This window comes from Ursus arctos, unplaced genomic scaffold (assembly GCF_023065955.2).
Source record: "Ursus arctos isolate Adak ecotype North America unplaced genomic scaffold, UrsArc2.0 scaffold_8, whole genome shotgun sequence".
In the NCBI taxonomy this organism is placed as follows: domain Eukaryota; kingdom Metazoa; phylum Chordata; class Mammalia; order Carnivora; family Ursidae; genus Ursus; species Ursus arctos.
This window is the reverse complement of record NW_026623100.1, coordinates 50140833-50155548: the sequence shown is the minus strand read 5'-3', so window position 1 is coordinate 50155548 and position 14716 is coordinate 50140833. Positions and strand designations below refer to the sequence as shown.

The 14716-nt window shown below is 44.9% G+C and overlaps 1 protein-coding gene across 1 annotated transcript in view; it reads left to right on the top strand.

Annotated features, from left to right (window-relative positions):
* MERTK (MER proto-oncogene, tyrosine kinase) overlaps nt 1–14716 on the top strand; it is a 106445-nt gene that overhangs the window by 33982 nt on the left and 57747 nt on the right. The window contains exons 3-4 of the mRNA XM_026480420.4: nt 4235–4335; nt 6247–6420. Of these exons, the coding sequence (XP_026336205.3) occupies nt 4235–4335; nt 6247–6420 (275 nt within the window). The remainder of the gene's footprint in view (nt 1–4234; nt 4336–6246; nt 6421–14716) is intronic.

Sequence of the window (14716 nt, the reverse complement as noted above, 5' to 3'; positions counted from 1 at the left end):
AATTACCAGGCCTGATTTTTTCCCTAGGAGTTGCCTGTCCTGGAGCTGTCCCTCCTCCTACTCCAGTCTGGGCAGCGCGCCCCCCAGCTCTGGGGGACAGCTCAGTCCTCTTTGCTCCTATTGCGGGGGCCCTTGTCGCTCCCTTTTCCTCCAGGAGCCCCAGGTTCCACATACCCCGCCCCCAACCCCGCCTCTTGGCCTTTGCTCCCTCACTTTGGCACGAAGCCCACCCTCCACTGGCGTGGAGTTTGTATGTCTGAAAATACCATTATTTTTTCTGCCCTCACCTTGAGTTGGTTTGGCTGGATACAGAATTCAAAAGGAAAATAACTTCCTGTTGTCGTTTGGAAGTCATTGATAGATCTTTTCACTCGCAGGTTTGTTCTTAAGGAGTGTGGTGCTGTTCTGATTCAAGTGTGGTGCTGCTTTAATTCTCTCTGGAAGCTTCTGGGACCTCCACTTTATCTTGGAGTGGTGACATTCCCTGGTGAAGCCCCTTAGTGGGTCTTTTCTCTCCCACTGTGCTGCCCACCTGGGGGCCTGGTTAGGAAAGACCTAGATCTCCAGTTCTGGGGCATTTTCTTCAGTTATGCTCCCCTTCCTGTGTCCTTTCTGGAACACTTACTCAGTTGTTGGAACGCCTAGATTGCTATTCTGAGCTCAGAGCCTTTGCTGGGGAGCCTCCAGAGACTGCCTGCTGTTTCCTTTAGGGAGAAGGAGGAGCTTGGGGACAACCGCTCCTGTCTGCACCTCACGCCCTCCCTGCCTTCCCCACGGCTGCCTTTACTTGCTTGTCTGGGAGGCAACAAGTAGAACTATTTGTGGAAAATCTTTCCTGTGCTCTAAGTAAGATAGATCTGGACTTGCTAATTAATGCAGGCACTAGCCCTTCTCCCCAGATGACTGATCACCTCTTCCTGATATGAATGACTAAAGACAAAGTTTTGATCATGTTCCCTTTGCACTCTCCTTTTCTACTCCTGGCCTGAATTTTCCTGCCTTGCTGATTGGTTTAAGGTAGGTACTCTTAGACTTTTGTGCCTTTTGCATCTGATTTCTGCAGCCCAAGCTGTGTTGCTAAACTTACTTATGCCTGATGGTTTCTCAGTTCCCTGGGGCCCCTGCACAGATGTACTTTGCATCCTTGAGCTGTCTTCCTGGGGCTCTGCCCTGTGTCCCTCTGTGGCCTTCACTTTCACTGTGGTCCCTGGCTCCCTAAGTCATGCGGCAAGCCTGCTGCAACGCCGGGGTCCCAGACCCCGAGCCAGAGCCACATCTTCAAAGGCCTGGCTGTCCTCAGCCTGTCAGATCTCATCATCAGTCCAGCCCCCTGGGTCTTGCCTCAAGAAAATGACACCACTTCTAAAGTGAACTTGTGAAATATACGGAAAGGACCCCGCTCTTCAGTAGCCATGACCCTGGTAGTTTTTTGGAACTGCAAAGAAGACTAGACTGGTCAGCCATGCAGAATCTTCAGGAGCTGCCAAGAGCAGAGTGCCCCCTTCAGTTACGAGCTGATACTCGTGATGGGTAGGGCGCCATTCTAGACGCATGCTTCTCTCCTTCTTTCCTCCTGCCACCATGACATTCAGGGAGATTTATCAGAAGAGGATTGACTAGGCCCTTATTTGGAGATATGTGTCCTGTGAGGTCTCTTCCCATGTTATCCTAGTGACCTCTAGACATTGTGACCTTTGCTCCTGCCCTAAAGCATGGAGAGGTCTGGCCTTTCTTTGCCCTCGAGTCCTTCCCAAGTCCAGCATTCATTCATTAGGTGAAATTCCAAAATTATATCACTCCTACATGGGAATGAGGGGAAAGGTGAAGACAGAGTATTCTAAGTCAGTGGGGCGCTGCTCAGAGTGACACATCGGGAAATGCAAGTGACAGGTGAGAGTCACGTTATTTGGTCTTGGAAATAATAAGGAGGTAGTGTTAAACCAAGCAGCTCTGGTTCTAGTTCTGAATGACACCATTGTTGTTTGCTGGGTTTTTTAAAAGATTTTATTTATTTATTTGAGAGAGAGAACAAGAGAGCACAAGTAGAGGGAGCAGCAGAGGGAGAGGAAAAAGCAGAATCCCCACTGAGCAGGGAGCCCAACGTGGGCTCTATCCCAGGACCCTGGGACCATGACCTGAGCCGAAGGCAGACGCTTCACCGCCTGAGCCACACAGGCGCCGCTGATTGACACCATTCTTAACATATATTTTAGTTACTCTGCTAATCAGAAGCTGAAAGAGAGCTGCAAAATGGCCTTGTTGGGGAGAAATTGTAATTTAAAGTGTTCTTGGGGCGCCTGAGTGGCTCAGTCAGTGAAGCATCTGCCTTCGGCTCAGGTCCAGCCTCACATTGGGCTCTTGGCTCAGTGGGGAGTTTGCTTCTCCCTCTGCCTGCTGCTCCCCCTGCTTGTGCTCTCTCTCACTCTCCGTCAAATAAATAAAATCTTTAAAAAAAAAAAATTCCGTGTTTGTTCTAAAAACATGTGTCCAGCCTCCAGGCCTAAGTACCTCCCTGTGGCAGACTGACTCCTGATGCCCCGTGCTGTGTTTATCCTGGCAGCTGCCGCCTGTCGCCTGTGGGACCCATGGGCCAGGATGGCGTCCCCTCACACCCTGCCAGATTCCTGGTCTCTTTTAAGCATTAAGCTTCAGCCCTTGACAAGGACTTTATTTTGCTTTGGGATAAGTAAGTTGTAACAGGGAGCAAGGTGCTGGAAAGGAGGATGGACCCCTCCATGGTTTTCTTCTTTTACTTTTTTTCCTCTCGCCATGACCTTTGCTCTGTCTGATGAGCAGGGTAGAAGAAATCAACATCTTTGGGCCAGGGAAGGTGTCCTCTCTTGGACAGTGTCTGCGAGCATTTCAAAGAGTTCCTCATTCCTTCGCCCCTTCCCACCCCCAGCAAAGGACGGGTATCGTGTAACTTCCTGCTTGTAAACATGCTGGAAGGGTGGAAAGCAGGATTCTCAAGCTCTTAGAACCAAGGCTGCCTGTTTATAGCAGATACTTTACAACATGAAGTGTTCAAACTGTAGTATAAGGAAAACGAAAGGTTATCTATAACGAAATAATATGAATGTGAATGTGTAAATGCCAGGCATGACCACTCCAAGAGAGAGCAAAGAGCACCCAGACACTGGCACCCAGTCACGTCCCCACACACATGGCAGCCACAAATGGAGAGGTGCTGTCAGTGATCTGAGTCATGGCCAAGTTCCAAACAGCACAAAGGGATAGTGGCCCCCATTTTCAGGTAATTGTAGCCATGGGAAATTAGGTGAATATTAAAACCAGGCTAAATTCTTTGTGTGTATGTAAATGGAACTGGGTTCTAGTCACAGAAAGTCATCTGGGATATGGAACAGTTGCCCCTGACCCCTAAAAGTTGCTCTTGGCACCTAAAAGCCACGGTGCCCCCTAGTTTTTGTGCCCACCTAAAATAACCCTACAAATTTGCAGAATGCCTTGATGGGCCAATACCCCAGTGTAGAGAACCCTGGTATATAAGCTACCATTGAAGACAAGATGAGTGACAGCACATGCATTAGTAATGCTTCTTCAGAGAAACAGAACCAAAAAGGGAACGAGAGAAAGTTATTTTAAGGAACTGACTAACATGATTGTGGGTGCTAACAAATCTGAAATGTACAGGGCATCGTCTAGAGACCCAGGGAAGAGTTGGCATTGCAGTCTTGCGTCCAAAGGCAGTTTGGAGGGAGAATTCCCTCTTCCTGGGGTGCCTGTGGCTCAGCCGTTAAGCGTCTGCCTTCGGCTCAGGTCGTGATCCCAGGGTCCTGGGATCGAGCCCTGCATTGGGCTCCCTGCTCGGCGGGAAGCCTGCTTCTCCCTCTCACACTCCCTTTGCTTGTGTTCCCTCTCTCTCTGTCTCTGTCAAATAAATAAATAAAATCTTTTAAAAAACAAACAAAAAAAAGAATTCCCTCTTCCTTGGAGGACCTCTGTCTTTGTTCATAAGGCCCTCCGTTGACCAGATGATGTCCACCCATGTTATGAAGGGTAATCTTAACTCAGAGTCTACTGATTTAAATGTTAGTCGCACCTGAAAAATACATCTAGAGTAATGTCTGACCAAATATCTAGGTACCATGACCTAGCCATGTTGACACATAAGGATTGAGACAGCATATGATAAAGAAGTTGAAGAATGTTCTGTTCCTATAACAGGAACTCAAAGTGTAGTCACTGTAAATATCTTTGTGTGTTTTCTCTGAAGCATAACCAGCGTGCAGCGTTCAGACAACGGCTCTTATATCTGTAAGATGAAAATAAACAACGAAGAGATTGTGTCTGACCCCATCTACATTGAGGTGCAAGGTAAGTCCAGAGGCCACAGAGTGCCCTGTGTTAATTGCTTTGCATATAAAACTCCAAAATTTGGTGTGCCCATTTATAACTGTGTGTATGCAAACTTTGCAAATTCATAAGCACTGAAATTTTACAAGGTGGTCCTCTTTTGAGACTTCAGGTAATAATGAATGTATGACATGAATTCGATTCTCAGAGTTTTAGCTCTATCCTTAGCAATAGGGCTGAGAGAAAAACGGATTATGGACTTTCTTGTCCTCAGGTTTTTTACAGTTTAGAAACCTGGAGACTTTTTTTTGGAAGCGAAATGCATTCCACTATCCAGTTCTCAGTGTTGGTGTCAGATACCACTCACGTGGTCTAGTGGCGATTTGCCTCGGAGTGTGAGCGGTTTTCCCGAACTGGGTCAGCAGCTCCATCTGGGACTCATTTGGGGCCCTAGGATTTATTGGGTACATGGTTCAGTGCAGTTCCATGACATGACATGAGATGGGCTCCTTGGGGATACAAAGTGAGACATGGACTAGGAGAAGGCAGTCTCTGCCCTCAAGGAACTTGAACTGCAATGGGAAGTGTGAGCCCAGGTCCTAAGGCCCCGGGTCTCCGGGTGTGCATGACTGGTTCTGCAATGACAGAGCCTATCAGGCTTCAAGGAGGTGGCACCTCTATAATCACCACAGGTGATCATTCCTCACCAGCCCACAGGCTGCCTCCAGGGCCCTGCATCCCAGCTTTTTGAGAACCCCTGCCAACAGAAGCATCCAAACACCTTTCTTATATACTTTCCCCTGACCCTCCTCCCCACAGGCTTTAAAGCAGGTGATCGGCTATTCAGGGAAGTTCAACTAGAACCATCTCCTGCTGAAAGGCTGCTCTGCTACCCATTCTTTTGCAAACCTAAACCTCATACCCACTAATGCTGCAGGAGGCCTGAGGGACGGAGCCCTCAGAAGAGTCTCCTTGAGAGCTTTGTTCTAGGCGCATCCCAGGCTGGACAGCTAAGCCTCCTCAGGGTTATGTCAACATCAGCCTGCGGGTGGGGTCAGGATGGTAGTGTTCCTATCTTTGCTGTTCATCTTGGAAATATATTAAGAGGACATTTAACTTGTCAGAACCCCCAGGGGTTGGCCAGGAACTGCCCAGGGCAGGAACACGTTAAGTCCAAATGGAGTTTTTGCAAAACTTTGAAACAGGAAAAAAGAATCCCATTTTGCCACTCCCACATCATTCCTTCTGGGACCAGATCTGTGAGTTCCCAGTCCCAAAAGAACACAATTTAAGTCCTTGACCTGTTAATTTTTTGGCACATGCCGTAAATGAGTATTAACTGGCTTCCTCTGAGATATTTCTAAAGTTCCCTTCCTTATGGCCTCAATTCTGAATTACAGTCAAAGCTCTTAGGATTATAACTATGTAACTGTGTCTACACTGTTCTCATGAGAGTGTAGTTTGAAAAGCATCCAGCCCTGCACAAGTGTACAGATTTTAAAATTCATTATCACGCATATTAAAGTGTCACACACAGTAGATTGTCCTCAAAAACAGGCGGACCTATTATGTGGCTTTGTTTCTACTCTGTGTGTATTTTGGGAAAGAGTTCCGAACACATGCCAGCCTCTCCCAGGAGTCTGAGCAACACCTGATTTCAACACTGCCAGGCCTCCCTCCTGGTAAAACCGGTTCTGAATCACCATCACAACCCCTTTGGGAAAGTATCCTAGAAAGCCGGCTGGAGCTAGTCGGGGAGGAATTAGCTTCTTTTCTTTCTGAGCCAACTTTCAGAAGGTGAAAACTGGCCATTTCAGACCTGAGTGGTTTATAAAGAAATCTATTGCCAAGTTCCAGAACAGTTTCCACTCCCCTTGGGGCACTGGCTTACTTGTGAATCCAAAACATTCTTTCACTGAACTCTCTCCGCAGGACTTCCTCACTTTACTAGACAGCCCGAGAGCATGAATGTCACAAGAAACACAGCCTTCAACCTCACCTGTCAAGCCGTGGGCCCTCCTGAGCCTGTCAACATTTTCTGGGTTCAGAACAGCAGCCGTGTTAATGAACAGCCGGAAAAGTCCCCCTCTGTTCTGACCGTTCCTGGTAAGTCTGTGTCGTGTGATTTCTTTGTTGTTTTCTCTCAAACAGTGGAAGGGATCAAAAGTTTGGTACCCACTGCTGGCGTAGTAGAAGACAATGAAACAGAGGGGTGGCAGCTGAGGTGGCCGGGGACGTGGAGACGGAGCTGGGTGAATGCCCTGAAGGGTGCCTGTGCTTCAGTGAGCAGAGTGGCCGGACTCCTGAGCCTGGCAGCAGGAGCCCTACTCACACCTCCCATTGCAGCCGGGCCTTTGCTGGCCTGGCAGCTCTTAGACTTCAAGAACCACCGATGTGAAGACCACTGATGTGAGGTTTGACAGCAAGGAACTGCATTGGTCACGGGAGCTGTTGTGGGATGATTGAGTCATTGTGGGATCCTGACCACACTGACAGTCAGTGGGCATCTTGACTCCCATCTGCATGGAAGCTTTGTTCCCGGCACTCCCCTGACGATGCTCTTGGAGTCCCCGCCCTTGCTGTTGCCCGCGCTGCTAAAGCCACCAGGCTCCCCTTTGGCTTCTCTCATGGCATCTTTCAGCAACATCTGGCAAGGGTGCCACCCCCGAACCCTTCCTTTCTTCATGCCTTCAGTGACTGTGTTGTGAGGGAGTGCTGTATGCCAGAGGCTGTTTAGGTACTGGGAACACAGGGGCGAACTTCTGGAAACAGTTTTCCTGGCTTCCATCCCACTCCAGGGCTCCTCCCCTGCCCTTGACAGCCACATTCCTGGACCCGCTGCTTTTCACTCTGAGACACTCCCCCCTGGGGGAGTTCCTCTACGTCCCCAGCCTCAGTAGGGTCTGTGTGATGGTGGCCTTGAGCTTTGTATCTTCTGAGCTTCAGGCTCATGTACCCAACTCCCTCCCTGGCATTTTCACTTGCTGGGGCACAGGCATCTTAAAATGAACTCTTGATCCACCTCCCCCGCAGATATTTTGCCCCAGAATTCCCCATCTTAGTAAATGATATCACCATCAGCCCATCCTTCCTCTTTCCCATTTTTCACATCGAATGCATCAGCAAGTTCTGCCCATTCTGCTTCCCGAGTCTGTGTTTTCTCCACCCACACTGCAGCACCCCACTCCACATCACTGCCGGCTCTCGCCAACACCAGTGCAGGACCTCCCTAAGGGGTTTCTGCTTCCAGCTTTGTCCCCACTCGATTCCATCCTCCTCAGTGGCTCCCCATTGTCTTAGATTGTCACTCAGAGTCATTCCTGCCCCTGCCATTGGCCCTGTGTGCCCAGGCCACCACCCAACTCTCCAACCCAACCCCACCCAACCCTCCAACCCAACCCCACCCCACCTTCTCGTCCCTGCTTATTAAATACCAGTCACCCTGATTGTCTGTCATTTCCTCACACATGTGGCCCTCCTTCCTGCCTCAGGACCTTTGCATTCTCTTTTCTATCTGCCTACAGTGTTCTTCCACCTGCCCTTCGTCCCATGACACAACTCAAATATCACTTCTTCCGGGAAGCCTGCACTGGTCATTCAGCTATTCTAGGTCTTCCCCACCTCTTTATTGACTCCCAGTCATATGTTCTTGTGGACGCCATCATTGCACTCGTCATAGTCTATCATCACCCGTTTATTTGCCTAGCCTCCTTGTCTGTCTTCTCAGAGACTGTATGCTCAGCAAGGACAAGGACTTTGTCTGTCCCAAGGCAGTGCCTGACTCATAGTAGCACTCACTGAATATTCATGGTGACAACAGACCAGCAAGTGAATGCCAACCCCTCAGTTTTATCTCCGGTTCACTTTCCTAACTCCTGACTCCACCAGGAATGTTATGGTTTTCTCTGCCTCCATCTGAATTGTCTTTGAGTTTCTCCAAGGAGTTGATAAGCTACTTCTTAATTCAAAGTCAATTTGGGTAACCTCCATACTGTTCTCCAGAGTGGCTGCACCAGCTTGCATTCCCACCAACAGTGGAAGAGGGCTCTCCTTTCTCTGCATCCTCACCAACATCTCTTGTTTCTTGTGTTGTTGATTTTTGCCATCCTGACCGGTGTGAAGTGGTATCTCATCGTGGTTTTGATTTGCATTTCCCTGATGCTGAGTGATGTTGAGCATCTTTTCATGTGTCTTTTAGACATCTGGATGTCTTTTTTGGGAAAGTGTCTATTCATGTCTTCTGCCCATTTCTTAACTGGGATATTTATTTTTTGGGTGTTGAGGTTGATAAGTTCTATGTCGATTTTGCATACTAACCCTTTATCAGATGTCATTTGCAAATATCTTCTCCTACATAATCAACCATGGAGAGAGCCCAAATGTCCACTGATAAATGGATATAGAAGATGTGGGGTATAGACACACACACACACACGGAATATTACTCAGCCATCAAAAATAATGAAATCTTGGGGCACCTGGGTGGCTCTGTTGGTTAAGCGTCTGCCCTCTGCTCAGATCATGATCTCACGGTCCTGGGATCGAGCCCTGCATTGGGCTCCCTGCCCAGCAGGGAGTCTGCTTCTCCGTCTTCCTCTCCCTCTGTCCCTGTCCCTGCCCATGCTTGTGCTCTCTCTCTCTCACATATAAATAAATAAAATCTTAAAAAAAAAAAGAATGAAATCTTGCCATTTGCAATGACATGGGTGGAGCTACAGTATATTATGCCAAGTGAAATAAGTTAGAGAAAGACAAATACCATAAGATCTCACTCATATGTGGAATATAAGAAAGAAAACAGATGAACATATGTGAAGGAAGAAGAGAAAAAAAGGAGAGAGGGAAACAAGCCATAAGAGACTCTTAACGATAGAAAACAAACTGAGGGTTATTGGAGGGAGGTGGGTGGGAATGGGCTAGATGGGTGATGGGCATTAAAGAGGGCACTTGTTATCATGAGCACGGGGCATTGTATGTAAGGGATGAATCACTGAATTCCACTACAGAAACCAATATTGCACCGTATGTTAACTACCTAAAATTTAAATTTAAAAAAATTTTTTAATAAAAAATAAAAATAAATAATTTGAAAAACCCAAACAAAGTCCATTTGAAAACTACACCCCACCCTTTCTAGGATGGTGGCTCTGAAGTCCCATAAGAAAAGATTTGTTTTCATCGAGGTGAAACTGACATACAATCATACAATTAGGTTTATAGAACTTAAATGCACAACTCAGTAAGTTTTGATAAATGTAGACACCACCACTTCTGTCAAGACACAGAACATTGCCCTCACCTCAGAACGTCCCGTCATGCCCCCTTCCCATCAGCTCCCACCTTTCACAGGCGATGGTGTTCTGATGTCTGTCATCATGATTAGTTTGCTGGGTCGTGAACATTCAATAAGTGGAAACATAAAGGATATGTTCTTTTGTGTCAGGCTTCTTTCCCTCAACGTGATGTTTTTGGGGTTCACTCGTGTTGACGTGTGAGTAGTATGTTGTTATTGCCAATAGTGCTTATGGAATGGATGTGCTCTGTTCTATCTGTGTGTGTGGTGAACACTGGGGTGTTTGTGGCTGTTGGCTATGACAAATACAGGAGCTGCAGATACTCGTGTGCAAGGCTCTGGGGAGACATGTTTCTATTTTGTCTTGGATCATACCTGGGAGAAGTGCTGGATCAAAAACTAGGAAACCACTACACTGTGTTCTGAAGTTGTACCAAGTTATATTCCTAGCCACAGTGGATGAGTGTTCCTTGCTTTCTCCATGTCCTTGCCAACATTTGATATGGTGAGGGTTTTTTTTTTCATTTTAAACATTCTAGTGGATATGCAATGGTACATTTTAAATTTACATTTCATTTCCCTAATGTCAAATTTAAAATTAGATTTAGAAAAGATTTTAGTGGGGAGCCTGGGTGGCTCAGTTGGTTAAGTGTCTGACTTTGGCTCAGGTTATGATCTCAGGGTCCTGGGATTGAGCCCCATATTGGGCTCCCTGCTCAGTGGTGAGTCTGCTTCTCCCTCTCCCTCTGTCCCTCCCCACTGCTTATGCTCTCTCTCTGTCTCTCTCAAATCAATAAATAAAATCTTAAAAAGAAAAAAAGAAAAGATGTTAGCATTTCTTTCTTGTGCTTATAGACCAATCATAGATCCTTTTCATTGAAGTATCACTTCGGGTTTTTGCCTATTCTCATAAAAATCTTAGAATCAGCTTGACAGCTTTTGCAGAAGAGTCTGTTGTGATTTTGTTTGCAATTGTATTGAATTTATAGATCAATTTAGGGGGAGATCACATCTTAATAATAGAGACTTCCAATCCAAGAACACACTCTGTCCATTTATTTAGGTCTTCTTTAATTTCTCTCAGCAGTTTTTTATAGTGCTTGATGTAGAGGTCTTATATGTCACTTGTTAAAGTTATTTGTATATATTTTATATTGTTGATACTAGTAGCACATTTGAATTCATTTCCCAATTGTTTACTATTAGTATATAGGAAAAAAATGGATTTTTGTATGTTGATCTTACATCCTACAACCTTGTTAAATTAATGTATTAGTTCTAAGAGGGTTTTTTTGTTTTTGTTTTGTAGATTCCTTAGATTTTTTTATGTAGACAATGTCACCTGCAAATAGAGACAGTTTTATTTCTACCTATCCAATCCTTGTCTTTTTATCTCTGTCCCTTTCCTTATTTTACTGGCTGAGACTCTAACACAATACAGAATAAAAGTGGGGAGAGTTGATGTCTCTGTCCCAGTCACCAACTATGACATAAACTGGGTTTTGGTCAGTGCCCTTCATTAGGCTGAAGAAGTTTCCTTCTATTTTCAGTTTGCCAAAAATTTTATTTTTTTTGTCATATGATCATATGAGTTTTCTCCAATATTATCCTAATATGGCAAAGTACATTGATTTGATTTTCAGATGTTAAACCAGTGTTGCATTCCTGGGACAAACTCTACTTGGTCATGATGTATTGTGGTGGATTCAGTTTGCTACTATTTCCTTAAAGATTTTTGCATTTACATTTATTCTATTTCACTGCCAGCCTAGGGTAACACCAACTGGGTGTACTGCAATTGACTTCTGATACTGATTACCCAGAGTCTACCACAAGGCTCACTTCAGATGCCAACCACAAGTCTCGAGGGGATGGGGGGTCCCCAGACCACCTGCACTTCTTACTGACTGGCTATAAATTTGGAGGTTCCCATGACCCCTCCGGTTTGATCATTTCCTAGACCAACTCACAGCACTCAGGAAAGTGCCATACTCAACAATCACAGTTTTATTACATGGGCTATACCTAGGTGATATCTGGGAGGGTCCTACATGCAGAGCTTCCATACCCTCTCCTCTTTGAATCAGGGTGTGTCACCCTCCTGCCACATCCAGCGAAAGGACACTCTACTGAGCTTTGGGGTGCAGATTTTTTATTGAAGTTTCCTTGCATAGGCATAACTGATGAAATCACTGGCCATGTGACCGAACACAGTCTCCAGACCCTTCAACCCTCTCATCACATGGCTGGTCGTTCTGGTGATCAGTCTTCATCCTGAGGTTTTCTAGGGGCTCACTCTGAGTCACCTCATTAGTGTAACAAAGCTACTCCTGTCCCTCAGGCAATTATAAGGGACAAAAGCTAAATTCTTTATTGTACAACAGTGCTCATAATGGCAGTGGTCTACAATTTTGTTTTTGGAATGTCAGTTTTTGGTATCAGGGTTTTATTGTCCTCATAAAACTAGTTAGGAAGTATCTCTACCTTCTCTGTTTTCTGAAGGAGTTTAGTAACATTGGTATTATTTTGAAAAGACACACATAAAGTTCAGTGGAACCTGCAATATAGTGTTTTGGACACAATATTTCTGGTAGTACAGTTCGCATTACTTTTTTTGCTGAAGGTTAATATGTTGATTAATGTTGAGTTTGAGGCTAACTGAAATCCTCAGGTCTTCTTTCTCATCAATTACTGCAAAGTCAAAGCTCTCTTATTTTGTGTGTGTTTAATTATTTTTGGAAGTTCAGCCTACCATTTATCCTTATAAAAATTTAAACCATTGTCCCAGCCCACTGAGGCCATTTGGAACCTCGATCCTCTCCTTCAGTTAACAAGTCACCGCCTGCTTTGTGCCAACTGCCTTTTGTGTCTTGTCCAAGTTGTTGATGAAAGTCTAGATTCCATTCTAACTGAGGGCAGGGTCCGGTGACCTGCTGATAAAAGCAGACTCTGAGTTGACATCAGCTCATTAAATCAACTCTCTAGGCTACTGTTCAACCACTAGTAAATCTGCTTGCTTTTATTTTCCCTCCATTTATTTCTTTTTCTTATCTTCTGAGATGTTATCGCTACACTGGTTTAATAACTATCACAGAAGTCTGGAAATCAGCTTGGAATTCATTTCAAAATCAGACCTGACTGCTGGGTGAGCCGAATGTCTAGATGTGACAATTTCCTGCATTCTTATAGGCACCAGTTTGATAGCCCTCTTTTTTTTTTTTTTTTAAAGATTTTATTTATTTATTTGAGAGAGAGAGACAGAGATAGCAACAGAGAGCAGGGGAGGGAGGAGAAGGAGAAGCAGGCTCCCCGCTGAGCAGGGAGCCCAACACAGGGCTCCATCCCAGGACCTTGGGATTCATGACCTGAGCTGAAGGTAGATGCTTAATGAACTGAGCCACCCAGGCACCCCTCGATAGCCCTCTCAAGTTTTGTGGTGGATTTCTCTCTCAATGATTCTGTACTACCAGCATCAGGGTCATTTTTTTTTTTAATGAAAATAGGGACAGAGGCTCCTGGGTGGCTCAATCAGTTAAGCATCTGCCTTCAGTTCAGGTCATGATCCTAGGGTCCTGGGATCAAGCCCCATGTTGGGCTCCCTGCTCAGCAGGGAGTCTGCTTCTTCCTCTCCCTCCCCTTGCTTGTGCTGTCTCTCATTCACTCTGTCTCTCAAATAAATAAATAAAATCTTAAAAAAAAAAAAAAGAAAAGAAAATAGGGATAATCTGTTAATCTCTGTTCATCTGGAACTTTTCCTCTAATGCATATTTTCTTAGAAGCTAAAAGTGTATTTCTGTGATAAGATTTACAAATTCTTTTAATCCCCAAGGCTACGTATAATTTGTCTTAGCTTGGAGACCTGATTTATTTCTAAATGATGAAACACTCTCACAACTACAACCTATTTTGGGTTGCAAGTTCATTACAATTTTTATTTTATTTTTTTTAATTTGAAGGATTTTTTTTCCTTTGGTAAAGAAGATAGAATTAAAATAGAAATAGAGCAGTTTATAGCCTAATAGTGTATTTTTTGTTTATTTATGTATTTGAGAGTGAGAAAGTGAACATGCAAGCTGGGGGTGGGGGTGCAGAGGAAGAGGGAAAGAGAATCTCAAGCAGATTCCACACTGAGTGTGGAGCCAGATGTGGGGCTCAGTCTCACGACCCTAAGATCATGACCTGAGCTGAAATCAAGAGTCGGACACTTAACTGACTGAGCCACCCAGGTGCCCCCCTAATAGTGTTTTCTGAAACAACCTTTATTGTGACGATAGTTACACAAAGCTGCAAGTGCAGTTAACTTACATAGTGCTATATGTATGTATGTGCGCACACACACACACACATAAATCCATGTATAATTGGTAAAATCTGAATAAGCTCTGTGGATGGTACCAATGTCAATCACCTGGCTAGGAAATTGACATTGTGCTCTAGTGTTTAAACATTGTGCTGTAGTGGTTTGACAGTGTGCTATAGTTATGTAAGACGTTAACATTGGGGAGGTAGGGTGAAGGATACACTGAACTTCCCTGTATGTTTCTTTACATCTTTCTGTGACTCCATAATTATTTCAAAATAAAAAGATTTTGGGCGGCCCATGTCATGAAGCTGGACATGAAGCCTGCTTACGATTCTCTCTCCCTTTCCCTCAGCCTCTGCCCCACTCTCTTAAAAAAAAAAAGTTTTTTAACTTTATTTTACATAATTATTATTATTTTTAAAGATCTTATTTATTTATGTGACAGAGAGACAGCCAGCGAAGGAGGGAACACAAGCAGGGGGAGTGGGAGAGGAAAAAGCAGGCTCCCAGCGGAGGAGCCTGATGTGGGGCTCGATCCCAGAGCACCGGGATCATGCCCTGAGCTGAAGGCAGACACTTAACGACTGCGCTACCGAGGCGCCCCTATTTTACATAATTATTAAATGATTTTATGTCTAAAATGTAGAAAATTCAGAAAAAGTATTTTTACATCTTATACATGTACAATTATGACAAAAACACAGATTTGTTTCCATTTAAACTTATTCTGTGAATATATATGCTTGGGCATATATAGGTGATTTTCCTTCAAATTACAATGATAATGCATGTGCAGACTAATTTCA